Below are 26,111 nucleotides of genomic sequence, written 5' to 3'. Positions count from 1 at the left end.
CAATTTGAAAAATCTGAGACGTCTCTCATGGAGACTTCCAAATTGCAATAAAAACGCACTAAGCCACTTGAAAACAAAAAACAGCTCAATAAACACAACAGGTCTTCGCCGTTTCCCTATTTTACCGTGGAGGCGCACAACTTGCACTTAATCACCCCGATCTAGATAAGAAAAACCGAAATTAACCGTAGTAAAGCGAGTTAATGATTTCTTGATTACAGGAACCTGCGCTGTTGACAACGAAAATTCCTGCTCGATTGCGATTCCCACGTTTCTGATCGTCCTATCTTCACTACTGGCCACTCTAGCTATAAGATGATGAAGACGGACTGTGCTGCATACTTTATCAGAGTATTAAGTGTTTCACGAAGGGACTTAGTATGATAATTCGATTTTGTTTTTTGTTTCGTCAACGGTCTGGATTTCTTTTTAACATGAATGTTGGCTTCAATTATACGTTTGTGACTGTGTATACTCTAATTATACAAGCATGGCTGTACGTACTTTATCATAATAATAATAATAATAATAAATAATATGGAGCTTAACGGTACAACGAACGTTTCATTTTTCTGTGGTTTTTGTTTCGTGCTTGTGTAATTAACGGTATGAAGGTTTTACTTTGGAAAAATGGTATCTAATAGCACAAATTGTATATTTACGTATTTTCTTGCCTGTATATAATTTTGCGATTGTTTTAAGAATAATAAAAAAAACACATTGAAAAATACTGTGATGGAAAGTAGCTTGTTGAGAACAAAATGGTGGTTATTAAGATGTTTTATACCTAGTTTCTCTTGCCATTACGACCGTAGCCAAATCAGAAACGTTCTTTTCGACGGTGAATTTGTTGTATACATATGATAGATGTTGGCCTCCCTCGTACTTATAGAAAAATTCTAAATATAGAGGAAAACAAGGAGAATTTAAACAAGCTATTGTCTGTTAGAAGAGTAAATTTAGACGTACATTTTATACCGGACACGACACAGTATTCTGATCAGTAGAGATGTAACTTAAGATTTTATATATTTGGTACTGCCAATACTTGTAATTAATTACAATCGGGTAATCGTCGATCAAATTTCTCTTTAGGCGAATTTAAACGAGACGGCACACATTACCCATGGATAGTTTCGTTATTCGAGTATACAGAGGGAAGAGGTATATTTTAAAAAAGAAAAACTAAAAGATTGTAAAGTTGTACATAAAAAGCTAGTTCAGAGTAGACTTATAAGAATGTTATAAAGAACGAACTGGATTATGGTATATTATAAAGACGTTTTTTAGTGTTTTTGCATATTTTTTTATGTATTTAAACACTATTTTTTACTTCACAAGCCAAGATTTTTCATGTAATATAATGTTTATATTATGATAATATTATAGCTACGATTTTTAAAACATATTCATAAATACACTGTCGTAGACCGTTTCAAATTAGTTCTTTGTGTCCAAGATCTATTCTCACATCGTCATCCCAAACATATTTGTGGATATGTTCCCGTTTTTTGTATATTACTGTATATATGTGTTCTATAAGTGGTTATCCTTGTTTTTATATTTATAAATGTAAAAAAGACTGTGACGCTCTATTTCGTTTGTTTTTAACCTGACATTTATTATTTATTATTAAGCCCTCGCCGCACAACACCCCACTTTTTTGGCCGAACGACGACGACGACCTTGTCGTTCAGTTCTGTTGAAAAGTTTTTGTGGATTCTACACGGTTTGTGCGTTTCAAAAATGCGGGCCTCGATTCTCTGTGATTTTCTTGTTTGCCGCTTGACTTACTTTCGAAACTATTACGTTTGGAAAACAATTTTCGCCATAATAGTGTGTCCAATTTTTGCTTACCATATTATAAGGGTTAATTATTATATTTTGACTACGAAAATAAAGTGAAAATAATGCAAGTCTCTTTTATTTCCTCCACAAGTCACCAAACACGCGCTGATTCACCAAATGGACTCCAGAGGGCACTGGACTTGTCTACAATCAAAGTTGCTAGATCTAGGGACTTTACTAGCGCCAAAACCCGCAGCGCAAGATAAAATTTACATTTTTAAATCCCAGGCAATGTAGAAAAAAAACGAAGAATCTTCTTCCTTTTCCTGTAAGAATCCAAATCCAAATTTTCTTTGACCATCTGTTTTCCACCGTGTATGATACCATACCAACCTTTTCTCTTATACTCAGTCTATTATGTCATTTTCTACATCCATTTTTTTCTTTTACGGTATTGTTCGGAATATGGTGGCCTCTTCTACTTATAAGTTAGGTAAATCCAGCGCTTTGTGTGGTTTCACCACCGTATGCAGTTTAATAAAAGATTTTTGATTTTCGTTTCTTGAGCTCTCGTGGTCGGGAATGCTCCGCCACCTAGGGTAAGGGTCCGGCGCAGAGCACAAAATGCAGCCACGCCACCCTTAAAGGGAAATGGGTCACCCATGCTGTGGGATTTGTTTGAAATAAACTCAACCAGTCAATTTAAATAGTTTATTAAAAACTGTGACATTTCCGACTCAATTGTACAGCAACATCATACAGCTGTTTATTAACAGCCCTCAACCTCGCATTTTCCGCATTGACACCGTTGCAGGAGTCCTCCCCGTCGCTTCTTCCCTCGTCACTCAGTTCCACGTCGTCATCGTGAACCCCACAAACCACAAACTCCTCCGTCTGTGCCAGGTCCCTGTCGAGATTCTTCATCACGAGCTTGGGCTTGAAATTCTGATTGAAAAAGTGGTCATGATTCAGCACGCACTTCACGTTCGTGATGGCGCCTTTGTGCTCCAGCCTGCGCAATATCTGGCGACTCGCGATTTCCCAAATGAAAACGAAGTTGTCGTCGGAACCGGACACCAACACTCCGCTGGTCAGGCTCAAGTCGAGACAGGAGACGCGCTTCTGATGACCCTGAAAGACGAGGTCCCCACCGACGTGGTGTTCGGACGATCGCGGGGGTTCCCTCAAACTGAACTGTTGGATTTTTCCGGAATGCGCCCCCACGAACAGGTTCCAACAAGGGCCGTCGAAAATAACGGAGGACAGGGGCTCGTCGAATACGAGAGACAGGAGAAGTGTGCCGGTGGAGAGGGTGTACAGTTTGCAAGTGCTGTCGCTTGAAACTGTCGCGACGCGAGATTTGTGGCCGAAGGCGCCGACGTGGACGTCTGTTATGGGGAGGCTGTGGTCGTGCTTGGTGTACAGAGGTTCCACCTGTCCGATATCGCTTTGGGACAAGTAATTGTTGTGGAAGCTGACCAGACTGGCCAAATCGTACACAACCAACAAACCGTCTTGTCCGCCAATTATCACGTAAACACCGTCACTGGAAAACTTCACGCAAGTGATCGCCTGGAAGTTCTTTCTCTGGATGGTGAACAACTTTCCAGACGACAGGTGCCACACATACAACTTGAGTCCTATTCCTGCCGCGAGGTAACACCCCTTGGGACACACACTCATCACTGTCACACTCTCCGGGAGTATCGTACTCAACTTCTTGACCGGCTCTTGACTGTTAAGCAACCACACGTGTGTCATCGGTTTGTCGTCATCCGCACTCACAATGTAATCGTTACCCACGAAATTTACAGTCTTGGGGGCCACGACTCCGCCGTTTTTGTAGCAGTGGAGGATGTTACCTGAGGAATGGTCCCACAAACAAGCCGACCACTGCTGCACATGTCGACACGTCGTTAATAACAGTTCGCGCGTATCCATACTTTAAATTTAAATCACATGCGGAGAGATTAGTGAGGTTATGTTGGTCGCAGAGACACGTTCGCTGTCTGCTCGAGTTTTAACCGAACAAGAGACCGCAATAGATTTTTCCACGTGTTTTACGATTATTGTGAATGTTCCGCGAGCACACGAATCAATTAAATGAATTGATTGGAAATAAAAAAATTATAAGAATGATAGTGACGTTGGAGTTGGACGATTGGCAACCCTGGCAGACTTTAGATACCAGAGACAGACACAATCTGTCAAACAACAGTGACAGGTGTTGTCCTTCTTGTGGTGTTCCAAATTGCAGTCGGTCAGCTGTTGAGTGTTTTAATTAGAAATAATCTTTAGAATGGATTCGTGTAAGTGAATTTAAAAAGAATAATTAAATCGAATGAATTTTATAAGGATATTTGTAATTTTTTGGTGGAGTCATTGAAGAAGTCAAAATTTCAAGTCATTGTTTATTTTGGATTTAACAAAGACGGACTAAAAAGATACTGAACCAGATGTAACATTTTTTGTTAGAATTGTTTGTGCTTTTGTGATGTTTCTCTGTATTTATCAGTATCATATTTTTCCGGATTTAAAACCGCAAGGGTAGATATCGCAAAAATGTTTGTTGAAAATATTTTCCCCCTAATAAACATAACAATTATAATTGATATTCGCAAAAAAAACTGAATGTAATTGTTTGTTGGTTGATTGGAATTTTCTTATTTTTGTATGAGTAAAAATAAAAAGTACAAAAAGTGTGATTCCCGTTTATCTCCGTATTGTACTATTTGATTTGATGCAATCAGATTGTTGTAATATTTAATTAAATATTAAATAGATTTTGCGAGTTGTTATCAGATAACATTGTCTGATGATGTGACGCCGTTTGCAGCACTAAACGAAGAAATATTGACCGAGTTCCGTACAAAATTTTACGCGAGCGAGAAAAACCTTTTCGCTCAGAACGTGTGTTCGAGGATCGACCCGTTCGACGCTTGCCTGTCGCGAAAGTCCCTCGAGGAGGCGCACCACGTATACGAGTACAAAGTCGAGAACGAGGGCAAGCCCGTCAGCAACCAAAAAAACTCGGGGCGCTGCTGGATATTCGCGACCCTGAACGTGATCCGCCTGCCGTTCATGAAAGCCCTCAACATCGACGATTTCGAGTTTTCTCAAGCGTACCTGTTCTTCTGGGACAAAATCGAGCGATGCAACTATTTCCTCAACAACATCGTGGAAACCGCCAAAAGAAACGAAACGGTGGACGGCCGCCTCGTTTCCTTCCTCTTGAACGTAAATAACCCTTCGTCTCGGGTCCCAGTCACTGGTGTTGCTGTTTCAGGACCCCATCTCGGACGGGGGTCAGTGGGACATGATCGTTAACCTGATCACCAAACACGGTTTGATGCCGAAAAAGTGTTTCCCCGAATCGTTCAGTTGCGAAACCAGCGCCAAGATGAACCAGATACTCAAGACCAAAGTGAGTTGCGAGTGTCAGGTCTCGGCGATGACTCGGCAAAATTTTTGTTGCAGCTGAGAGAGTACGCCAAAGCCATCAGAGACCTGATCGCGAAGGGCGAAGGAGATTTAAAAGTACAAAATGTTATCAAAGATCAGATGAGCCATATTTACCGAATCGTCGCGATTTGCTTGGGGGTCCCTAGCGAAACCTTCACGTTTAGTTATTACGACAAGAACAAAACGTACCACAGCATCGGCCCCATCACCCCCAAAGCGTTTTACACCGAACACGTCAAGCCTGTCTTCGACGTCGACAATAAAGTATGCATAGTGACCGATCCTAGGCCTTCCAACGAGTACGGTAAAGTATACACTGTGGACTGTCTAGGTAACGTCGTAGGGGGGCGTCTTTGTATATACAACAACCAACCAGTCGAGTTGTTACTTGAGATAACAGCCAAGTCCATCAGAGACGGCGAAGCTGTTTGGTTCGGATGCGAAGTCATGAAGCGTTTCGCAGGGAAACAGGGCATACTGGACACGCAAGTGTAGGTCGAGTCTTTTAAATTGTCTCTTGGTTTGATAATCGATGTTGCAGACACAACTTTCCTTTAGTGTTTGGTGTCGATGTTCAGAAAGTTCTGAGCAAGGCTGACCGATTGATCTACGGCGACAGCGCCATGTCACACGCGATGGTTTTCACCGCGGTCAGTCTGAACGTGAGTATTGTAATTCAGAATAAGTGACATCCTTATAGTGTTTGGAATTTCTTTGTTTCATTTACAAAGTGTTTTAAAAAAACTGTGGGTTATCTGTGCTTTGTTAGCAACAATTACTGTTTAAGTTGGCAATAAATTCTGGTGACTTTTATGTCATGTTCCAACGAAAAATTCATTTTATTAATAAAAGATTACAACAACCAAGGCGTTTAACAATTTTAAATGTATGCCAGCTGTCAATAATGTCAATAAAACAAACAGAAATAGGTACAATTCATAGTTGTGTAATTTTTTTTGTTGCCAACTGAAACAGTTGGTACCATAGATGGATCTGTCAGTGTCACCATGCTGAGTGTTATGTTGCAGGATAAGGGCGAAGTGACCAAGCTTCGGGTGGAGAACTCGTGGGGCGAAGACCGCGGCGAGAAAGGCTACCTCATCATGAGCACCGACTGGTTCAACGAGTACGTGTTCGAAGTGGTCGTCGACAAAAAGTACGTCCCTGTCGACGTGTTGGACGTTTTCAAACAGGAACCCGTCGTCTTGCCGGCTTGGGACCCCATGGGAACTCTCGCCAACGTTTCCAGTTAATTTTAGATATTCTTATGTTTTGCTTACCTCATACCAACTTCAATCTATATTCAAATATATTTCCTTTGATGCAAGGCGGGTGGTTTGATTTTCGCGCTCTCAGTCGGTAACGAGTGACAGTTTGTTGACGTCGAGTGTCAGCTTGACAGGTCGCGGCAAACACTGTCAAAAACCTCGACAAATCGCGAATAAATTCAAGTATTATCAATGAATCTACCCGGACTGACACACGTATTTACATTTTAACTTTATACACGGCAAGTTTCGCAGTTTTAGAGGGGACTGTTTCATTCAGCGAAAATCGTCATGAAAGCGACAAAGAAAAAAATCCGGTGTTGATTGATGACGATTTGCGACTCATCGCTTCGTTTCGTAAATGTTGTGGTCGTAACTGGCGACGATGAATTCTGTCGAGTACGATTTGGACACTTCGGGGGGCCTCATGGACGTAAGAATTGTTGCTAAAATGGCGGATTGCGAGGTTGCAGACTGAACTCTGTTTGTAGCAAATCCAAGCCCTGATCGCTCCGCCGCAGTCTGACGAGAACAAATCGAAAAAAGCGTCGACCGACCATCCATATTTCAAGAGACCAGGCAAGGGACATAACCATGACAGTTGTGACGCGTGCAGTGAAGGGGGTGATTTAATTTGTTGTGACAAGTGTCCTTCAAGTTTCCATTTACAATGCCAGTCTGTTCAGCGACGCCTCGAAAATAAGTGCCACTAAAAGTTGAATTTGTAGTGACCCACCTTTAGAAGAGAAAGACATACCGACAGGGGAATGGCTCTGTCACAGTTGTAAATATGCCAAGAAGAGTAGTGTCACGCCCCAGACAAGGAACAAGAGGTCGGCCTCGACGCCTGCAGGAAAAGCCGCCAAAAAGATCAAGATCAGCCCCATGGACATGCTCATTCAGGCCGCCAATTCTATGAACCCGAGACAGTTTGAGTTGCCCCGCAGCATGAGCGTACCGTGCATTTTTCCAGGAACTGACAAAGGTACGTATACTCTATACATTATAAATGTGCATCTGAGAGACAATGGAAGTGTGAATGCACCTTTAGCTCCTCACCAGAAAAGTTACTAACTGTTGACAAATGACAGTAATGGCACAATGGCTTCTAACCTTAAAATGATACATTTTTATTCAAAAATTGTTTATTGTTGATCAATTCCACGGAAAATACAAATTAATTGTTATAGCATATTTTCAGATGACAACATGGTTGGTAATCATAACAAAACAAAACACTAGATACAGGTCTTTAGCCAGGGTTGCCAAAAAAAAATCAGCTTTTCATAGCCACCTAAGATGCACCTTTATAATGAATTAGGTATACAAGAATTTGTCACCTCTCCTAAATTATTTTGCCCCCTGATTGTTACAAAATGGCCGTGACCAGCTTAAATCAAATCTGTTTCACAAAATCTTGTTTAAAATGCCATTTTTTTCCTTTTGAGGGTGTGTGAGACAATGTCAGCCATTTTTGTTTTGTTCGAACACGCTTTTTTGGTCGTAAAAAGGATAATTTTTTTTTGTCGCCGATAACAGTTGAAGCGCCGTATTCTCGTAACGGTCGGAAAAATTTGAAGATCCAGAAGGATCACGAGAAAAAACAGGACGCCACGATCCTCCTCCCTGCGAAAAAATGCAACGAATGTCGAAAGTCGTGCCGGATAGCTCCCTTAATTTCGTGCGATTTTTGTCCTCTTTTTTTCCACATGGACTGTCTAGATCCACCGCTGACGTCACCACCTAGCGGACGATGGATGTGTCCGAATCACGTCGAACACTACCTCGTAAGTGAGGTCGCGCGCCCCCTAGAAAACCCGTTGATTTATTTGTTGATCGTAGGATTCTAAATTGCTCACTTCGATCTCCGCCACTGAACGAATAAAACTCTGGGACAAGTTCAACGGACCAGTGGATCAAGATGCCATCAGATTACAATTTTTTAGACGAATCCACAACAAAAATCCCCCGTTTCGGATCAAAGTCAAGTTGCCACCAAAGAATAAAGTCAAAGTACCGCCGATGGTCAAGTTTCACTACCAGAAACCGGTGAAGCTGCTGCCCAGTTTGAGGGACGTCCTAAGATTGGAAACTGTATTGTGTCGGGAGCAAATCAACGGAGAGGTCGACGCGTTGAAATGCGAAGAAAACAGCGAAGTACAAACTGGTAGCAATAACAACAATTCGTGTAACGGTCCTGAGGACCAGACGTGTGATAAAAGTTCTGACGAAAATACTCAAAAAGACGAGCGAGAAAACAAGGGAAATTCAAGTTCGACCCAGAACGACCTGAAAGAAGATTTCACGTGCAGAAACGGTTGCATCAAGAACGAGATGGTGAATGGGGCGTCCGTCGAACAAAAAGACAACAATCTTTTCCTCCCGGACGTGGTTTCCGACATAACCAGTGAAGGTGAGTGCCTGGGGATTTAATTTTCTTAAGTTTGGCACGACACGATTTGAATTTGTGTAATGAAATTGAATCAAGTAGGTCTGAAATAATGGTGAAATGTCATTTATCGTATTGACACATTTTTATTGTTGTAAGTTGTCGAGTGGATTCGTTGCAATAATCGCGCAATTTCTCCAGTGGAAGTCGAGCTGAAGCAACTGGACGACCGCCTCCTCAAACTCCTGGCCTACCAGCGCATCCAGCACATCTTGAACCAGCCGCCCAACTCGACCAATCTGAATCTGTACCTTTCGTCGAACTTGCAGAACAAGTTGCGCCACATGCCGATGCCCAGCGAACTCCTCACCCCCGCCGACATCGAGAGGATATCGCGGGTCTTCTCCAGTCCGAAGAAGAAGAACAAACCGAAATCGTCGCTGCGGGCCCGAGCGATGATGTGTCCGGTCGTGTCGCCACATTTCTACAACGTTCGCACGTCGGAAGTGAGTCCGAACGACGTCAGACACGACGACAGCTTCCTGGGGTTCAGACCGACGGTTTCGGCGAGGTATCCGGAAGCCGTCGCCATGAGGTACAGGATATTGAACGTGGGGAAGGGGTCGTCGAACGACGTCGACCTGGAGAGGTTCGGGCATTGCAATAACATCTCGGCGCGGCACGCCGTCATTTTCTACGACGAGGTGAGTGGCTTTCACGGTTGGGGAAATGAAAGGCGTCAGGTTGGCAACGCTTTGTTGGGTGGCAGTAGTGATGAACGCACTAGATACGAACACAACTAAAGTTGCTTGCAACCGATATTCGATCAATAAAATGACAATATTTGGATCAGAACGTTTTTTAACAGGAACAGACCTTTGAGGTATTTTCAGGGTCAATCCGTTGATATGCAGATATTTCTCTGTCAAAATATACGCCATTCACGATGTTTTGGCATAAGAGGAGGCTATGATTTCATTTTTTATATCTATGGATCAAATGTCAGATGTCAAATTCAGAACTGTCAGGAGTGAAATGGTTATTAACAATAATGTTGCTTTATTTTTTAAGTTTCACGTTAGAATTATAGACAAAAACGCATTGATGAGGTACTTCAAGATGTCAAATAATTTATTGATTGAATCAGTGGCGTAGTAGAACAGCTTTGCACCCTCAGCTGCTCTTTGATAAGCAATTCCCTTTTCTATAGATTTTTTTTCTTAGTTTACGAAAAATTTCGAACTGATCAATTACTCGTCGCACGGGACCTTCGTCAACAACGTTTTGTTCTCGAACGACGCCAACACGGAGCGACCGAAGCAGAGCGACGGCAAGATGGTGCCGTTGGAGGTGCAAGTGCGGGAAATCATCGACCGGCGGAGGAAAGTCGTCAGACAGAGAAAGAACTCGTTCGAAGCGAAGATGACGGCGATAGACAACATGGACACGATGGAGTGTTGTTGCACGAACGTGGGGGAATCCTCGAGGATAGGTTGGGAAGGATCGGCGATCCTCAACCACGGAAGCCTCCTCAGGTTCGGATGCGTCTCTTTCGTTTTCTCGATTGTCGATTGTGCCGCGTAAGTGTGTTGAAAAAAATTTCGATTTTCATTCTGTAAATTTGTGATGGCATAAAATTATTTTTTGGTATAATCGAATCGATTTTTTTTCCGTTTCACTTCGAATAAAAATACCCAGGGTCACAACAGAGATACATTTTTACTTGGAAAATAAACAGAATACATACATGATACAAATATATGATCTGTACAAAAATATTAAATAAATGCAGAGCTATGGTGAAATTTATCGTAAATTATACAACTAGATCGGTTACGGTTGGTGGAACGTTTCCTTTCTCTCAGAGAGCACAACAATTAACAAATGTAGCTCTTGTTATTTTAAAAGTAATTGGTCGTGTGTATTGTCATCTCCAACTAGATATAAGCCAATGATATGCTTAGAAAATTGAACGCTACACGTGTTTTTTGGAACGAAGAGTTAAAAACGTAAAATTGATTATAAAATAAATACAATTTCTCCATATTATACATTATATACAGGGTATTCAATCAGACAGTATCATCATAAATTGAGCATAAGAAAGAAACGACCGTTTAAAACATAAAAATTTGGCTTTGATTTTATAATACACGCACCCATGTGTGATTCCTCTCTTTTTGGAATTTTGTGGAAGCACCTACATTCCAATTAAAGCCATTAGGAACTAGCCGCAACATAAAAACCATTCACTCGCACACTTTCACTCAGAACACCCCTTAACAACTACTAACAACATTTCTTTTTGCCTTGTTTGTTACTTTTCCTTAAATTTACCGTTTCGTTTTGTCCAATATTCTGCCGCTCCTTCATCTCTTGCTTCGACCTGAGCACTAGTCTGGTTATCGCCATGAACATTTCCTCTACGTTTATGTTATCTTTGGCTGACGTCTCAAACAGCTGAATGTTCATTGTATCAGCGAAGCGTTGGGCGTCTTCTGTTAAAACTACTTTACGGTCGGGCGTGTCATTTTTGTTACCCACTGTAACGGATTCAGTTGACGTTACTTATGGCCCCAACCACCATCTCAACTCACCTAAGACTCTATTAACTACATCACAATTTTGTTCAATTTCGTGCAACCATCTCTTCACGTTGGCAAACGACTCTCCGTTGGTCACGTCATAAACCACTATGACGCCGTGAGTGCCGCGGTAGTACCTACAATACACATATTGCAACCGGTTGTTTCAAGAGTAGGACCCGATATTACGTGCTGGTGATGGTCCGGAATCTTTCTTGGCCCGCTGTGTCCCAGATTTGCAACTTTACCTTCTGGCCGTCGAGGCTGACGGTTTTTATTTTGAAATCTACGCCGATTGTGGTTATGTAACTTCCCGAAAACGTGTTGTCTGCGAACCGCAGCAAGAGGGAACTTTTTCCGACGCCTGCAATTATCGTTACTTGGAAATTTGTTGCAAAAATTGCACTGTTAACCCCGCCCACACTCACCGCTGTCGCCGATTATAAGTAATTTGAATAAGTGGTCGTAATCACGAGCCATTTTCAATTATTTTGAACGGTACTAGTTCAGCTTGGCCTAGAGGTCATTAATTTCGTATTTTTGTCTTCCAAAAACATCAAAAACACCACCGACAACGAACCTCTATTTAATCTAGGAAAATGACAGAATGACGTAAACGACGATTCCCCAAACACTGCTACCAACATACCGAACGCTAATTCCCCACTAAATTAAACACTATTTTTTTTTACATTTTTTCTTTAACAAACACGGATCAAATAATTCTTCGTAAAAGGACCCAAACCCAATCCTTGTAATTTGCAAAATTGTAGTCGCTTGAAATTGCACGAATCGGAAACGTCAAATGTCAACCTAAAACTGACACATCAAAATCGAGAAAAATGCTCCTTTTCCGAAATGCAAACACTTTTAAACGGGACACAATAATACAAGTCATCAGAAGGAAACTGTCGAGCATCGAACCGGTTAAATTAGCGTACGCCTCGTACGAGAGCACCAGTTCGAGCAACGACGCCGACCCGGCCCCCCTTGTGGTGATCCACGGTCTCTTCGGGTCGAAATCGAACTGGAACAGTCTTTGCAAAGTGTACCACAACAAGACCCAACGAAAGATAATCGCCGTGGACGCGCGAAATCACGGCGACAGCCCCCACACCGACCAGCACACGTACGAACACCTGGCCCTGGATCTGAAAGAGCTTTTGGCACAGCTGAAGTTCAAGAAGGCGGCGTTTTTGGGGCACTCGATGGGAGGCAGAGCTGTGATGTATTTTGCCTTGAAATATGTACTTGTCTGATTCTTTGATGCGTAACCAATGTCTTGTAGCCTGATTTTGTAGATAAATTGGTTGTGGCTGACATATCGCCAGTTAGGACGAGTCCCAATTTTAAGACAATGCCAAGCCTGTTCAATGTTTTACAGAACATGAACATGCCCAAAAATGTGCCCATGTCAGCAGCACGTACCCAGACAGATTTGCAGATGGCCAGATTTATCAGTGACAAGGGACTGAGAAATTTTCTGTTGACAAATCTGGTACAAAAGCTGGATGGGAGGTGAGTACAATGTCTCCAAGTTTTAACTTGCTCACGTACTGTAGTTACATGTGGAGGATTAATATTCCTACTTTGATGGCTAATTTTGAAGAAATTGCTGCATTTCCTAAAACAAACGATTTGATGTTTGAAGGACCAGTGCTGTTCATAGCAGGAGGAGCGTCAGATTTTATACAGTAAGATTGTTTTTTCTGTGTCGATTTTGAGTTAACATGATTACAATGACAGGGAGAGTGACCATTATAAAATTTTAAAAATATTTCCTAAAGCGGAATTTTACTACATAGAGGGAGCTGGACACTGGCTGCACAGTGAAAAACCAACAGAGTTTCTACAACACACGATTGAATTTCTCAATAACAAACATTAATCAGTCAATATATTTTGTAAATAAATGCATTTAATGTACATAAATACATTACACAATTTAGAACACATTTATATTTATCACATTCCTAATAAAACACAGGTGTCAAGTGAGGAAAATTATTCTTAATTAACGGTGTTTAATGAAAAAACTACTCTAAGTCTGCTACCAAGGACAGTAGAATAAAATTAGACACAACATAACCTCAATCCCTTGGTTTCACTCTGCACAACATGTCTGAGTAGAAACTCATTACCTAGATACAAAATTTGTGCATTTGCGCTGTAAATTTATTGCATATTCACTTTGATTAACAATTTTTCACTCGAACTGCTTTTCTACAAACAAATTGAGACAGTTCTCAAACCGTAAGAAAAGCGTGCTACAATTCAGCAAAGCTATCAAGTGCAAACGTAAAAAAAGAATGTGTAGTACAATAAAGTGACTCTCTCTTGGAGAATTCAATCAGTATACACCAAAATTTATTGTAACAACCCTGTATGACCGTTTGAGGTTATGTTGACATGCCGCCGTTGTAAGCGTAATCAGCTTTGTTGTGCATTATTAGAAAATCGTCGACGAAATAGAAACTGTCGGAGCGAGTCTCGAAAGGCGACGCGATCATTTCGTTAACTGCAAACCACCACAATTAAACTGTTGCATTGTACGAGGATGACTCACCTAATTCGGTCGGCAACACGGGAAACTCGTAGATGTGTTCGCACGTGTTCCTCGAATAAGGAATGCAAAATCCGAATTCGAAATCGAACGTTTTCAAGAGCTTGTCTCTGAAGAAGTGCCGCTCGATCATGCGAAACCTGTTGACGGGCTTACCCCCGACGGTGAACTCCACGCTGCAAGATTAAAACGAGTGTCGCTGATTGGAGCGCGGGTCGTACTCACGTGGCCCCCACGGTTTTCAGTTTGAGGAATTGCGGAGTGAACTGGTACCGAACGAAGCGGCCCGAGTTGGGGTCGATCGGCTCGTCGATCTCGACGTTCTTCTCGGAGTTTTCGTCCACATTTTCCGGTACCGGTTTGGCGATCTCGAAGAGGACGGCCCCGCTTTCCAGATCTCTTATTTTGAACCTGGTGAAGTCTATGTCGTAGATGTTGGCGTCGGGGTCGCATAAATAAGTGTCTGTGATCTTCGTCAATCGGAGCACGTCCTCTGGTGTTATCGCTTTTGATGCTTCTAAAGGCGCTACGGGTTTGTTGGGGATGCTTTCGCGTTTCTCGCGGACTACACTCATTCTCAAACAGATATTTTTTGAGAAATAAACAAATTTTGACAGCTGTCAAAGCACCAGTCGAAACGTAATGAAATCGAGTGGGGTGTTTTGGCCGGTTTGGTTGGCACTGGCGACAAATCATCTGTCAACCGAGAGAGGTTACGTGGCCGACGAGTCAATTTTTTATATTAAAATCGCAACATGTGTTCGAATGTTATTCTTTTCATCTTCTTGTTACACTTTGCCTCGAGTTCTGCGTATTTTATAACAGTGGACGCTCATGCGGAAGAGTGTTTTTTCGATAAAGTCGAGGCAGGCACAAAAATGGGTGAGCTTCACAACAACCCAACAGTTCCATATTTGAAACACAGTTTCCAGGTCTAACATTCGAAATAGCTGAAGGCGGCTTCCTAGACATAGACGTGCGGATTGTAGGACCTGACAATAGAGTGATCTATCAAGGGGACAGGGAAACGTCAGGAAAATACACATTTGCAGCTCACACTGCAGGAACCTACACGTACTGTTTCTCGAACAAAATGTCCACAATGACTCCCAAAGTTGTTATGTTCAACATGGCGATTGGAGAGTCCCCAAAAGCTGAAGCTCCAGAAGGGGAGAATGCCAACAAATTGGAGGACATGATAAGAGAATTGAGTGGTACTTTGTAGCAGGATTTGATTGATAAAGTGCCTAAATATGTTTTTTAAGCTTCACTGACTGGTGTCAAACAAGAACAAGAGTATATGCAGGTCAGGGATCGCATCCACAGGAGTATAAATGAAAACACAAATTCGCGAGTTGTGATGTGGTCATTTTTCGAAGCTTTGATTTTAGTCGCGATGACACTAGGACAAGTCTATTATTTAAAGCGATTTTTTGAGGTACGGAGGGTTGTTTAAGTCACTTCCTATTTTTGTTGTGAATAAGTTTTGTAATTTAATTTGTCTTTTTTAATAAAAATGTCGAAATTAGTCAGTACTGTAATGTATAAACAATTTTATTAAAAATTTTACATAATCAGCATATAATAAACTTTGGCACAAAAACAACAAAATTAAGAGGTAGTTTGTATTTACAAATTGCGTGACATATCAAATGTAATTACTGTCAGAGATCTGTCAAGATACTGAACGAATGTTTTGTCATTTTATTGTAATGTAAATTTAGTCATCTATTTCTAAATCTAACTCTATATCGGACAACTCCATCAACTGAAGAGAATTAATCAACATATACCTCGAGAAAAGCATGTACAGGCGCCTAAACCAAACTAATTGAGATCGATGCTGTTTCATGGCTTTGTGAATAAGGGCACGGTCTGTTGTTGTCACTAGGTATCTAAAATAAAAGAATTTGAAAGTTTTTAGGTTATGTCAAAATATTTTTAGGTTATGTAAATAGACCAACGACCAACCTGATTCTAGATAACAAAAAGGATATTGGGATGTCTAAAAGGAGCCAATATTTCCTCAAAACGTTGACCGTTTCCAGTACATATACAGAACAATCTTAAAAAAAATATATTGTAACGATTTGTTTTTAACGCTTTGGTGACATTACCACAGGGCAACTTTTTTTCTATGCTAAGATGGGCAATGGCATAATATATACTGCAGTGATTTAAGTGATAACTGACCCCGTGTTTATCAAAAGTCACTAACGTATTAATGTTGTACGTTTCAATGTGGTTCAGTATCAACCTGGCGACCAACTCGATGGGCCACTTGGCCTCCATCTGATCAGGTAAATTCGAGTGATTATGTACAATGATGCAACTCGGGTCGATCCCCAACATTTGACAAGACTTGTACAACTCATGTTTCCTCACTGTTCCCATTCCGTAATTTTTCCCTAAAAATCGCCATCAGAAACTGTAGAAAATTGCGGAATCTGATCCAACCTGTAGACAAACACATTAGATAAACTCTGCAATGGTTCTGCTTGGTGAAATTCAAAACTGTGGGGCCGAAAAACATGCACTCGTCGTCAGGGTGCGCTATCACAAAGAGAACTCTGGTCGGGTTTTTTACGTCCTTTCTGAACCGGATTATTTTCCATCTGGATATGGAAAGGTAGAGGAATACGCATACTAGAATGTACACGGAAACGGCTAAAATTAAATGCTCCACGGTTTCTCTTGTATATTCTTGGACTCGAACAATGAAATTCTTCCAGAAGTTCGCGACGACGCTCACCAATGATTCGGAACCTAGACTCATGCCAAGGCGCAGCTTGGCACATCGCAGTCATGAATTAACTCTAGAAATAGATTTACCGTGCATTTGCGGTATAAATAGATTTTCTTATGTCAAAACAGCACAAGACATAATTTTGAGGTTGTGTTCCGTGTCTCTCCATTTTGTGGGGAATTTGTTGTTCCGCAGGTTGGCAACAGCAGCTGTCAACGAAGTGTCGTGCGGTGTGTTTATTATTCCGAATCAAGAAACATATTTCTTTAGTAGAGCTTCGTAGAAAATCTCGATGGCCGTGCGGACTTTCGGCGAAAAACCGATCACGTTCCAACTGGAAGAAGATGGGGAATATTACTGTGTCGGTTCAGAGGTTGGAAACTACTTGCGCCTGTTCCGGGGCTCTCTGTACAAGAAGTACCCCGGAATGTTCAGGCGTTCCATCACGAACGAAGAGAGAAAGCGCTTGATCGAGCTAGGACTGAGTCAGCACGTCTTAGCGAGCAGTGTTTCCCTGCTGCGCGCCTCTCAAGTCGAAGACATAATCGAAGGCAACGACGACAAATACAAAGCCGTCTCTGTCCACACGTCCGACCCTCCCATGCCGCGCGAAAGCAAATCGAAGAAGTCAATGCAGTGGGTCCCCTCTCTCCCGAATTCCAGCCACCTGGACGCCGTCCCCCAAGCGACCCCCATCAACAGAAACCGCGTCGCGGCGAAGAAAGTCCGCACATTTCCGTTGTGTTTCGACGATACAGACCCGGAGCTCAACAGTCAGAATGCTTCTCAGGGCGAGCTCTTGGTACCGATCAGGCTGGACATGGAAATCGAGGGGCAGAAATTGAGAGACACCTTCACTTGGAACAAAAACGGTAGTAATTTTGCGTCTTGTCGCTCCGTCGCGTCAATATTTCGGTTTTAGAGAGTCTGATCACGCCGGAACAGTTCGCCGAGGTCCTGTGCGACGATCTCGATCTGAATCCGCTCACTTTTGTCCCGGCCATCGCGCAAGCGATACGTCAGCAGTTGGACGCTTTTCCGGCGGAACCGTCGGGGATAATCGAAGAAGGATCCGACCAGAGGGTTATAATCAAGTTGAACATCCACGTGGGGAACACGTCGTTGGTCGACCAGGTTTGCTGAGGGTTGTTGCGTTCGGGACTGGTTCAAGAGAAGGTTTTCAGGTGGAGTGGGACATGTCGGAGAAACAGAACAACCCGGAAGAGTTCGCGTTGATTCTTTGCTCAGAGTTGGGTCTAGGTGGAGAGTTCGTCACTGCAATTGCGTATTCCATAAGGGGCCAGTTGTCTTGGCACCAGAGGACTTACGCATACAGCGAGGCCCCTTTACCGACGGTCGAAGTGCCGTTCCGGACGCCGAGCGAGAGCGATCAATGGGCGCCCTTCCTGGAGACGCTGACGGACGCCGAAATGGAGAAGAAGATACGGGATCAGGACAGGAACACGAGGCGAATTCGGCGATTAGCCAATACCACTCCCGGCTGGTAGATAAATTTCAGTCACCTCGTAATGCATTTAATAATCGATACAATAACATAATTAAACAGTAAAATTTCGTAGAAAATAACGTGTAGCACAAAATATGGAATTGTCTGGAATGTACAGTTATCAAAAATAAATAAAAAAATAATTTAAGCCGTAGAGGGCCTGCCACCCACTCGAGTGGATAGAATTCGCTTAAAACCTATACAAATCTCGTCCTCGTCCATGACACGTTGGCGTTGGCTAAGTGTGTTCCCCGTCCCTGCAAAAATCAAGGCCACACTTTGTTGAAGACCTCCATGATGCTGTCGTAGATCATGAACGTGATGGCAACGTCGAGGCAAACCCGCGACAGCCTGGGAACCGTGCCCTTGTAGAACGCCGCAGGCCCTTCGTGCTTCCAAATCTTGAGGAAGCAATCGAACGTGCCCTTGTACTTGGCCGCCTCCAGCCCTTGCATCCTCGTTTTGATGACGTCGATCGGCGTGTTGCCGAAAACGGACGCCGCCCCGGCCAGCGCGCCGAACGCTCCCACCACGACCTTGGGGACTTTCTTGTCGGGGTCTCCCCCTTTGTACATGTCCTTGCACGTCTCCATGACGAAGAAGCGGATGGCCTGGTTGGATCCTTGCTTCAGGATGGTGGGCAGGAGGCCCTTGTAGACCCCGCCGATGCCCTCCTCTCTCACGATCATGGCGACGCCGTGGAAGAAGCCCTTGAATCTGGGGGTGGCACTTCGTTGGTCGTTGATGAATTTCACCTTGACGGTCTCCATGGGGGTGACGGCGAAGATCGCCTCGCAGACCCCCGCACCCAGGCCGCACAGGAGACGGCCGGAGGGGCTCAAGGCGCCGTTCTCGTTGACTGCGTATTTTTTTAGTTTCTCGAAAGTGCCGAATCTGGGAGTCGAAGAAAAAAAAAGAGTCACACGTGAGTAGTCAGTAGTCAATAAATGTTGAACAATTAAAACGATTAAGAAAAAATCTATACTGTATTCACTTGGGCGATGTAGTAATCACGTGCACACCACCCAGTATCTACACGATCAGTTGTTCCTGTCTGTCTTTTATCGTTACATCTCTTTAGTCTTGTCCAATACTGAGCAACCAGGTGAAGATCACGTGATACGTGTGTACGGCGCAAGTGAACGAAGTATAGCAAGCAGGGGCTACCTACTTTACTCACTGGAGGGGTCGACAAACAATAAAACACTTACCTGACAGCACTCTTCGGTATAGAGCCATAAAGTAAAACGCTGAGGCCTCTGTAAAGTCCGAAAAATCCGTGACCTTTGACAGTTTTTTTGACACAATCGACGATACCATTGTACTGTTTCCCTCCACCTTTTTCGTCGAGTTGCAGTTGAGTTTTCACGTATTCAGTCGGGAATGTAATGCAGATTTCGATACCGCCGGTTAAACCACCTGCAATTTATTTTGTTTGTACCGGTTTTTACAAGAAGTTTTTCGTGATCTGTTATGTAATGAAAAATGTAAACACCTAGGAGTTGACCGATTTCGTTGATTTTTTTCCAGAACGTTCATTCAAAGTAAAATAATCATTAGAATAAAATAAAAACAGCGTCAGGTTGTTAAATACCGTGCCTTCAAATAAATTAGGAATTAAGAGTAGGGTGTGATTTTATTGTGAAGTTGCTAACATGCAAGCATGCAGCACAGCAGTGACCTTGGAGAGCACACGATTGTGACATTGTGAGCATAAAAAGTTGGACATCAAATTTCTGTCAGTTTTAAAAAATTCGATGTAGTTCAAGCTTTATTGTCATTTTTTTTTACACTATTCTAGCTGACAGTTTAAATAGTACCGGGTGATTTTAAATGATTGTGACTTTTTTTCTTAAGTTGGGAACATTTTTCATTAATTATTTTGGCAAACTTGATACCTTCATCAACACATTGGCGTACGTACGTCATTTTGACATTTTATGTATTAATAAATTATGTCAAATAGGCGAGGACGCCTATGTTTATGTCAACTATCACATTAAAAAGCAGAATAACCAACAATAATATTACCAACCTATGAAAAAAAGTCACAATCATTTAAAATCACCCGGTATATTAAAATACCGAGTGACTATAAATGATTGAAGCAAAATAGTGGATTGGCAACACTGATGCAGTTGATAGTGCAAATCTTATCGTGCATCATCTGTCAATCATTTCTATTTAGGTTAGGTTAAGTCACGAAGTACATTGGCGTTGAAAAAAAAATGATTTTTTGACGTTTGTTTCAATTTTGAAAATTGCGTGTGTCATGCCAACGATGTTGCCAACTAAAGATTTCAAATGTGTTACCAACATAACAAAATAATTTTCAATAATTGATAGTCACTCGGTATAAGTTGCAGAAGCACGAATCTGAAATGAGTGCTTGAAGGACCTTCTGCAACGAATCTTTTATACTGTTTTTTCTATTTTGCCCTTTTATACCATTTCATAAATAAAAAAATAAAAATTTTAAATGTAGGGAATTTTACGGTGATTGGTGACATTTTTTATGTGGCATAATTTTAGCCGGCTGTGAAAAAAAATAATTTAAAACGTCAGATATTTTTATTTTCGGATTTGATGTTTGAAAATGAGTTTATCAAAATGGGTTTATAAGTTTATCACTAACGCCGCCGAAAATTAGGCAAATTGCACAAAAGACGTTAGAAAATTTACTGCCGAAGAAGTTCAAATCCCAGAATGAAAATTAAACGTTTTGTTCATTTTGTTATTTATTAATTTGCTTTGTTCTCTGCGAGATTTATTTTTTGACGTCTGTCAGTTGACAGTGTTGACACTTCACGCTACCAACATCAATACAGTAAATTTTACTAGTCTATTCTAACACGCCAACGACCTATTAAAGCACTCAAATGACGTCGTTTGGGTGCTATGATAAACTTTTTTGTAATTTGCCTCCATTTTGATTCTCTAATAGACATATTAACGAACGCGACGTCATCATCTGGGATGTCCTTATAGCCATTATTTCACGGAACATTTTACGAAAATTTTTAGGTTGGCATAGCTTGATCCGTCGTGCGTGTCAGTTTAAATTACAAAATATGCGAAGAATTATTTATCAGGATTTATCAGGGAACAAATTCGCGACCATATTTTTGGCAATTTCACGTATTTCAGCGAGCATACATGAAAGATTATCTTCCATATTCGTGTTTTGTGACAGAATTTGGATAAAACAAAAGGCGACTTTGAAGACTTGATCAAATTTTCACTTTTAAAATTAAGACATTACCAACCGCCACAAAAATCCCTAAATCGACGTAAGTGGCCATTTTTGTTTAAAAACGACTTAAAAAGAGCAAATTACAAAAAATAGTATTAAAAAACTCGTTTCATAAGACCTTGAAACGCTCATTCTTTAAAATAACTCGTGGCTACGCCACTTGTTTTTTAATCTTGAATTCGTGCTTCAAGACTGCTCTTATGAAACTTGTCTTTTAATATACCGGGTGATCAAGAAGGACTGTTTAAGTTGGCAATACAATTAAGAAAATTTTTATTTATAACACTGTAACTGGATATGTTTTGTTGGTTTATTTGACAAATATCTGAAATAGGTATAGCATTAACACCGACAAGCCACCAACAACCGGAAGTTACTCCTGTTATACGATTTAAAATACGATTCAGTGTTACCAACTTAAACAGTCCTTATTGATCACCCCGTACTAATTCTAAACGCAAAATACCGAGTGACTATAAATGATTGAAGGAAAATAGTGGATTGGCAACACTGATGCAGTTGGTAGTGCAAGTCTTGTCGTGCATCATCTGTCAATCATTCCTATTTAGGTTAGGTTAAGTCACGAAGTACATTGTCGATTTAGATTTTTTTGACGTTTGTTTCAATTTTAAAAATTGCGTGTGTCATGCCAACGATGTTGCCAACTAAAAATTTCAAATGTGTCACCAACATAACAAAATAATTATCAATCATTTATAGTCACTCGGTAGAAAAAATCTATTACCATGGTCGACAATCTAGTATTACGATTTCTGGTAAAATCTAGTACAAAAGTTTTTCTTACGTTGGCAACACTGCTCTGGGCACTCTACTTTCACCTCTCAAAGTGAGCGGTGGTGTTTGGTGAACCAGTCACTTTCATTGTTTTGGTTGAAAATGTAGTTTTGGCTGTTATGAATCTCGAGTCGTTCATTTTCTTGTGTATTGTCACAATGTAATCAGAGCCGTGCTGCTTAAACATTCACCAATCGCGGAGGAGACACGTGTTGGTCGCTAACAGGTGGGGAACCTTGTGTGTCGCCGACAGTTTGCGCGTTGGACTTCAGGTAGTAGGTATGATCTTACCAACAAGTAGTGTCTAGCAGGTATATTATTTCACTTTGTTATTCTGACAAGCTCGGAAGAGGTAGGGATTGTAAGTGTAGGGAAATTTTTGTAGTAAAGTAAAAACGCTTGGAGACAAACGTTGCAATAAAGTTATCCGGTAGTCGGAATACGTTGGACGAGCCCATTTTCAAAGTTAGAGTGAGTAAGGAGTGAACCGTGGGAATCCGTTGGTCACGTCCAGTCTTTAAAATCAGAGTTATTTAGGGGCGAACAGTTGAAATCCGTTGGGCGAGTCCATTTTCAGAGTAGGGCTAGGAAGGTAGGAACTGTTAACAGACGATATTGCATCAGCCATTTAAATTGGGAAAACGGGAGTTCATTTAGGGAACGGCTATCCATTTGCCACAAGTAAAAACATGTACACGTGTTTGGCCGAAGTTAGGTTGTCGACGCGGGTGCAGAGTTACCACGTTGCAATGAAAAATGAGTGCCTGCCAAAGGGGTCGGACGTGAGATTGCCGACGTAGTCTTCGCGGAGCTCTCTCATGACGTGTGATCCTGACCGTAGAGCTTCTCGACCGCCCTCGGTTTCATCATATGTAGTCTTCGCAGTGGCCATTCGGAGGGCACTGCACCAACTACGAGTTAGGTGTCGCAGGAACTTGGACGACCACGATGCTAGGGTAGGAACTAGGAGACAGGGGGGCGAAAGCTAGTTTAACTTCGCGATCGGAAACCGCTTGTTATCAGAAAGAGCTGAGGGTTTGAGGAGCGTTATATTCAGCTGGGACGATATTTATTGTAATCCAGAGTCTTGTTGCGCAATTTTATCTAACCTGTAGTGTAACTTTGGCAATTGAAAAGATTATGGTGCGCCATGGTTTGTGGATGATTTTTGGGGGTTTTACTCATCCCATTTACAGTGTCTATTCTAGATATATCATTTGTTTCACGGTGCCGCTTTGTCCTTGTATTACGGGTTTAGGTTCTGAGCAACCGTTGTTGTTATTTTATTTATTGTATAGTTTCGTTCCAACAAAAAAAAAGGGGGAACAGTTTTTTCTACCCTCCTCAAGCGGTCGGCAGATCAAATAACACTGTAAATGAAAACGAGAATGTATTTATTCATGTATCAATAAAATAAATACAGGCGTCTTCTCACCGATTTATGCATTTTTATTTCGACATTTTTTCCCATCCTGCAGGTCCGCCATTTGCATCCCGAGCTAGTCTGCCGCTATTTTGTACAAAATACACAACGTAGTTTGTTTTTTATTTTTAGGCAAATTCTCATTTTTCAATTTAGCCGATAGGAACCGCTGCACCTCTAAGTCACGCGAAATTACAGTACCTATGTATTTCGCGGCGCACCGCGTCCAAACTGTAATAACACAAAACAGTCGTCCTTGACTGTTCTATTTAATTTTAGGAGAAAAAAAATATTTGACTAGTAGCTACTTTATGGCTCCATCTGCCGTACTTGTTACGTAACCGACGTTTAAACATCCACGAATAAAAACTAAAGGTGACCGCTATAATATGTTATTTCACCTCTGTAAATTCATTCTTTCGTACGCCCAAAGAAAAAACCAGGATTCCTCATTGAACACCACCTGATTCCTCTGTTCATGATCCCAGTTTGCTCCCTTGCAACACCACTCCAGAACACAATATATGGGAGTTAAGAGCAGCCATAGAAATGGTCTGCATCTCAAAATCCCAAAAGCTCGTATTCTGTGATAAACAGCCACCACGGAAGTTCTACATTGTGAACTTTAAACCATTCAACTGATCTCTTGAGTATCGAAAACCTGTCCCTTGATCTTTACGTCCTGTACTTCGAAGATGGCCAAATGCGGAAGACACCAGATAACTTGACCCCACATTGCAACACTCTCGAAACACTACGCTCTACACTCGTTAATGCCATGTTGGCATTTGTCAACACTTCAGAAACACAAGAATTGTAAAAACAACTGCACGAACACTCTGCAAACAGATAATTCAAAATGGAGAGAAAAAAGTAATCGTAACGATAAATAGTTTAGTTTCGTTCGAATTGTCCTCGCTTTTAAAGTGCTGCTAAGAATCAACAAAATGGTCAAGCTCCTACTCCTTCTAGGTGTTTACATTTTATAAATGCGTGTGATGTGACTTAAGTACATATGGCTGTGTGATCTCACCTGCGACTATACCCTTGAGTCCGATGTTGCCGCTAGCGGGGGCGGCCGCCGCCGTGTCCCTCATCCAAGGTCTGGGGAACGGGTTGCGAAAATCTCTCCGATTCGGAAACATCTCACTGGGGTTTCTTCACGATTTGCGAGTCGAACGCGACTCAACCTTGGAAGGGGCACGGGCGAAGTGGACAGTCTAAAATCAAAGGTTGTTATTACATTACGCGACCTCATGACGTCGAATCTGTTTTTATCAGACGAAACGATAAGCTCCATCGTGTCCACTGACGATTGCCGGCAATCATCGGATGACCCCTTTTCGCCGACCGTTTTGAAAAACGCGCCGCCTTACAACATACGATTACCGTTGCCAACACAACGGACACAAAATCAAGGGTGAATAACAAAATACCGTGGTGGCGTCTTTTTGCATCTTACTTTCACCATTTCAAAGAAATCAAATCGATGCGAGTAAACGAAACGTTTAAATCGGGAGTATTTTATTTTATTTGCACTTTGCACTAATTAATTAATCACGGTGATTATCTCGAGTACAACTAAAACAACCTCGCTCATTCTCTACAAATATTAAATGTTTTGTTGAGGATTACGCTTGATCTTGATAAGACTCTTACCTTTTTGCGGCGAACGCGTGAATGCAACGTTATCGCACCCAGAATAATTGTTTTTATCAAGTAAACATGACCCGACAGTTCTGTCGTCAAAACTACAACCAGAATTTGACAGCACCCTGACTCCTGTATTTTTAATTATGTACAAAAATCGTAAACAATGGGTCATTACATTACATGCAAAATACATAGAAATCGAGGACTGATCGACCTTTTACAGATTTCCTGTTTTTTTCCCAATTTGAAGGTTATGTCAATATTTGTGACGGCGCCAAATTCAAAACCCCATCTTTGGTTCAGACAATTTTCCTGCATTTTTATCTTTCACAATTATTGTTCGTCGGTGGTCTAGTCACAGTACATGTTGACGTAAATTATATCAACGCGTTCGAAGCGAAATCAATGATGTCGTGACTAATTGCGTAAGAGGATTAAAGTGTTTGTTGTATTTACTCGAAACTCGAATGTTTTCGTGTGAAATTGAAAACATTTTATTAAAATTGCGTTATTAATTTATGCACAGTTTGAAAATATATTTATTCTTATCACAACGAGATTAACTCTCTAAAAATTAGGTAATTGTTAGTGTTATCTGGGAGGATGCTCAGATAGAACTAGCAGTTTTGAAATTAGACTAGACAAGTCTAACGATTTAAGATAATCAACACGATAAGTT

At 41.6% G+C, this 26,111-nt stretch overlaps 11 protein-coding genes across 14 annotated transcripts in view; 6 read left to right on the top strand and 5 right to left on the bottom strand.

The window, feature by feature from the left end:
* Window positions 1–1,595, top strand: part of LOC138127840 (uncharacterized) — a 112,520-nt gene extending 110,925 nt beyond the window's left edge. For both annotated transcript variants that reach the window (XM_069043916.1, XM_069043915.1), the window contains exon 11: window positions 222–1,595. In XM_069043916.1, the coding sequence (XP_068900017.1) occupies window positions 222–319 (98 nt within the window). In that variant the 3' untranslated portion in view covers window positions 320–1,595. The remainder of the gene's footprint in view (window positions 1–221) is intronic.
* Window positions 1,596–2,485: 890 nt separating this feature from the next.
* On the bottom strand, window positions 2,486–3,935 carry LOC138127843 (WD repeat-containing protein 18). The gene has a single exon (XM_069043921.1). It carries the CDS (start codon window positions 3,727–3,729, stop codon window positions 2,503–2,505), a length of 1,227 nt encoding a protein of 408 aa, XP_068900022.1. The 5' UTR covers window positions 3,730–3,935; the 3' UTR covers window positions 2,486–2,502.
* On the top strand, window positions 3,936–6,577 carry LOC138127842 (bleomycin hydrolase). Its single transcript, XM_069043918.1, has 6 exons — window positions 3,936–4,097; window positions 4,625–5,025; window positions 5,075–5,212; window positions 5,266–5,741; window positions 5,792–5,912; window positions 6,279–6,577. Exons 1-6 carry the CDS (start codon window positions 4,088–4,090, stop codon window positions 6,501–6,503), a joined length of 1,371 nt encoding a protein of 456 aa, XP_068900019.1. The 5' UTR covers window positions 3,936–4,087; the 3' UTR covers window positions 6,504–6,577.
* A 72-nt stretch (window positions 6,578–6,649) lies between these two features.
* On the top strand, window positions 6,650–10,560 carry LOC138127838 (PHD finger protein 12). 2 transcript variants are annotated; one of them, XM_069043913.1, is made up of 7 exons: window positions 6,650–6,951; window positions 7,010–7,194; window positions 7,247–7,503; window positions 8,058–8,305; window positions 8,361–8,931; window positions 9,067–9,611; window positions 10,132–10,560. In XM_069043913.1, exons 1-7 carry the CDS (start codon window positions 6,904–6,906, stop codon window positions 10,489–10,491), a joined length of 2,214 nt encoding a protein of 737 aa, XP_068900014.1. In that variant the 5' UTR covers window positions 6,650–6,903; the 3' UTR covers window positions 10,492–10,560. The 2 variants fall into 2 exon arrangements, with proteins under 2 accessions (XP_068900014.1, XP_068900015.1); XM_069043914.1 differs by having other exon boundaries at window positions 6,652–6,951; window positions 9,109–9,611.
* Window positions 10,561–10,607: 47 nt separating this feature from the next.
* Window positions 10,608–12,126, bottom strand: Rab35 (RAS oncogene family member Rab35). The gene is made up of 4 exons (XM_069043935.1): window positions 11,921–12,126; window positions 11,682–11,856; window positions 11,505–11,629; window positions 10,608–11,450 (listed from the first exon to the last, which is right to left on the bottom strand). The coding sequence occupies exons 1-4, from the start codon at window positions 11,970–11,972 to the stop codon at window positions 11,197–11,199; spliced, it is 606 nt and encodes a 201-aa protein (XP_068900036.1). The 5' UTR covers window positions 11,973–12,126; the 3' UTR covers window positions 10,608–11,196.
* Window positions 12,127–12,196: 70 nt separating this feature from the next.
* On the top strand, window positions 12,197–13,443 carry LOC138127849 (sn-1-specific diacylglycerol lipase ABHD11). Its single transcript, XM_069043930.1, has 4 exons — window positions 12,197–12,739; window positions 12,781–13,010; window positions 13,055–13,186; window positions 13,239–13,443. The coding sequence occupies exons 1-4, from the start codon at window positions 12,335–12,337 to the stop codon at window positions 13,378–13,380; spliced, it is 909 nt and encodes a 302-aa protein (XP_068900031.1). The 5' UTR covers window positions 12,197–12,334; the 3' UTR covers window positions 13,381–13,443.
* Window positions 13,373–14,720, bottom strand: unc-119 (unc-119 lipid binding chaperone). Its single transcript, XM_069043934.1, has 3 exons — window positions 14,281–14,720; window positions 14,059–14,231; window positions 13,373–14,010 (listed from the first exon to the last, which is right to left on the bottom strand). Exons 1-3 carry the CDS (start codon window positions 14,628–14,630, stop codon window positions 13,892–13,894), a joined length of 642 nt encoding a protein of 213 aa, XP_068900035.1. The 5' UTR covers window positions 14,631–14,720; the 3' UTR covers window positions 13,373–13,891.
* On the top strand, window positions 14,718–15,583 carry CHOp24 (transmembrane p24 trafficking protein CHOp24). The gene is made up of 3 exons (XM_069043936.1): window positions 14,718–14,937; window positions 14,988–15,269; window positions 15,321–15,583. Exons 1-3 carry the CDS (start codon window positions 14,811–14,813, stop codon window positions 15,509–15,511), a joined length of 600 nt encoding a protein of 199 aa, XP_068900037.1. The 5' UTR covers window positions 14,718–14,810; the 3' UTR covers window positions 15,512–15,583.
* Window positions 15,584–15,593: 10 nt separating this feature from the next.
* PIG-L (phosphatidylinositol glycan anchor biosynthesis class L) lies at window positions 15,594–16,979 on the bottom strand. Its single transcript, XM_069043931.1, has 4 exons — window positions 16,513–16,979; window positions 16,173–16,463; window positions 16,027–16,120; window positions 15,594–15,950 (listed from the first exon to the last, which is right to left on the bottom strand). The coding sequence occupies exons 1-4, from the start codon at window positions 16,829–16,831 to the stop codon at window positions 15,776–15,778; spliced, it is 879 nt and encodes a 292-aa protein (XP_068900032.1). The 5' UTR covers window positions 16,832–16,979; the 3' UTR covers window positions 15,594–15,775.
* A 12-nt stretch (window positions 16,980–16,991) lies between these two features.
* On the top strand, window positions 16,992–18,462 carry Snr1 (SWI/SNF related, matrix associated, actin dependent regulator of chromatin, subfamily b, member 1). The gene is made up of 3 exons (XM_069043922.1): window positions 16,992–17,673; window positions 17,724–17,935; window positions 17,986–18,462. Exons 1-3 carry the CDS (start codon window positions 17,094–17,096, stop codon window positions 18,307–18,309), a joined length of 1,116 nt encoding a protein of 371 aa, XP_068900023.1. The 5' UTR covers window positions 16,992–17,093; the 3' UTR covers window positions 18,310–18,462.
* On the bottom strand, window positions 18,321–25,655 carry LOC138127847 (putative tricarboxylate transport protein, mitochondrial). 2 transcript variants are annotated; one of them, XM_069043928.1, is made up of 4 exons: window positions 25,439–25,655; window positions 24,813–24,999; window positions 19,520–19,727; window positions 18,321–19,202 (listed from the first exon to the last, which is right to left on the bottom strand). In XM_069043928.1, exons 2-4 carry the CDS (start codon window positions 24,922–24,924, stop codon window positions 18,575–18,577), a joined length of 948 nt encoding a protein of 315 aa, XP_068900029.1. In that variant the 5' UTR covers window positions 24,925–24,999; window positions 25,439–25,655; the 3' UTR covers window positions 18,321–18,574. The 2 variants fall into 2 exon arrangements, with proteins under 2 accessions (XP_068900029.1, XP_068900030.1); XM_069043929.1 differs by lacking the exon at window positions 25,439–25,655 and having other exon boundaries at window positions 24,813–25,370.
* Between the last annotated feature and the right edge of the window lie 456 nt (window positions 25,656–26,111).

Source organism: Tenebrio molitor, chromosome 4 (assembly GCF_963966145.1).
Source record: "Tenebrio molitor chromosome 4, icTenMoli1.1, whole genome shotgun sequence".
NCBI classification, from domain to species: Eukaryota; Metazoa; Arthropoda; class Insecta; order Coleoptera; family Tenebrionidae; genus Tenebrio; species Tenebrio molitor.
The sequence above is the reverse complement of the archived record's forward strand: the minus strand, read 5'-3'. Positions and strand labels throughout refer to the sequence as shown.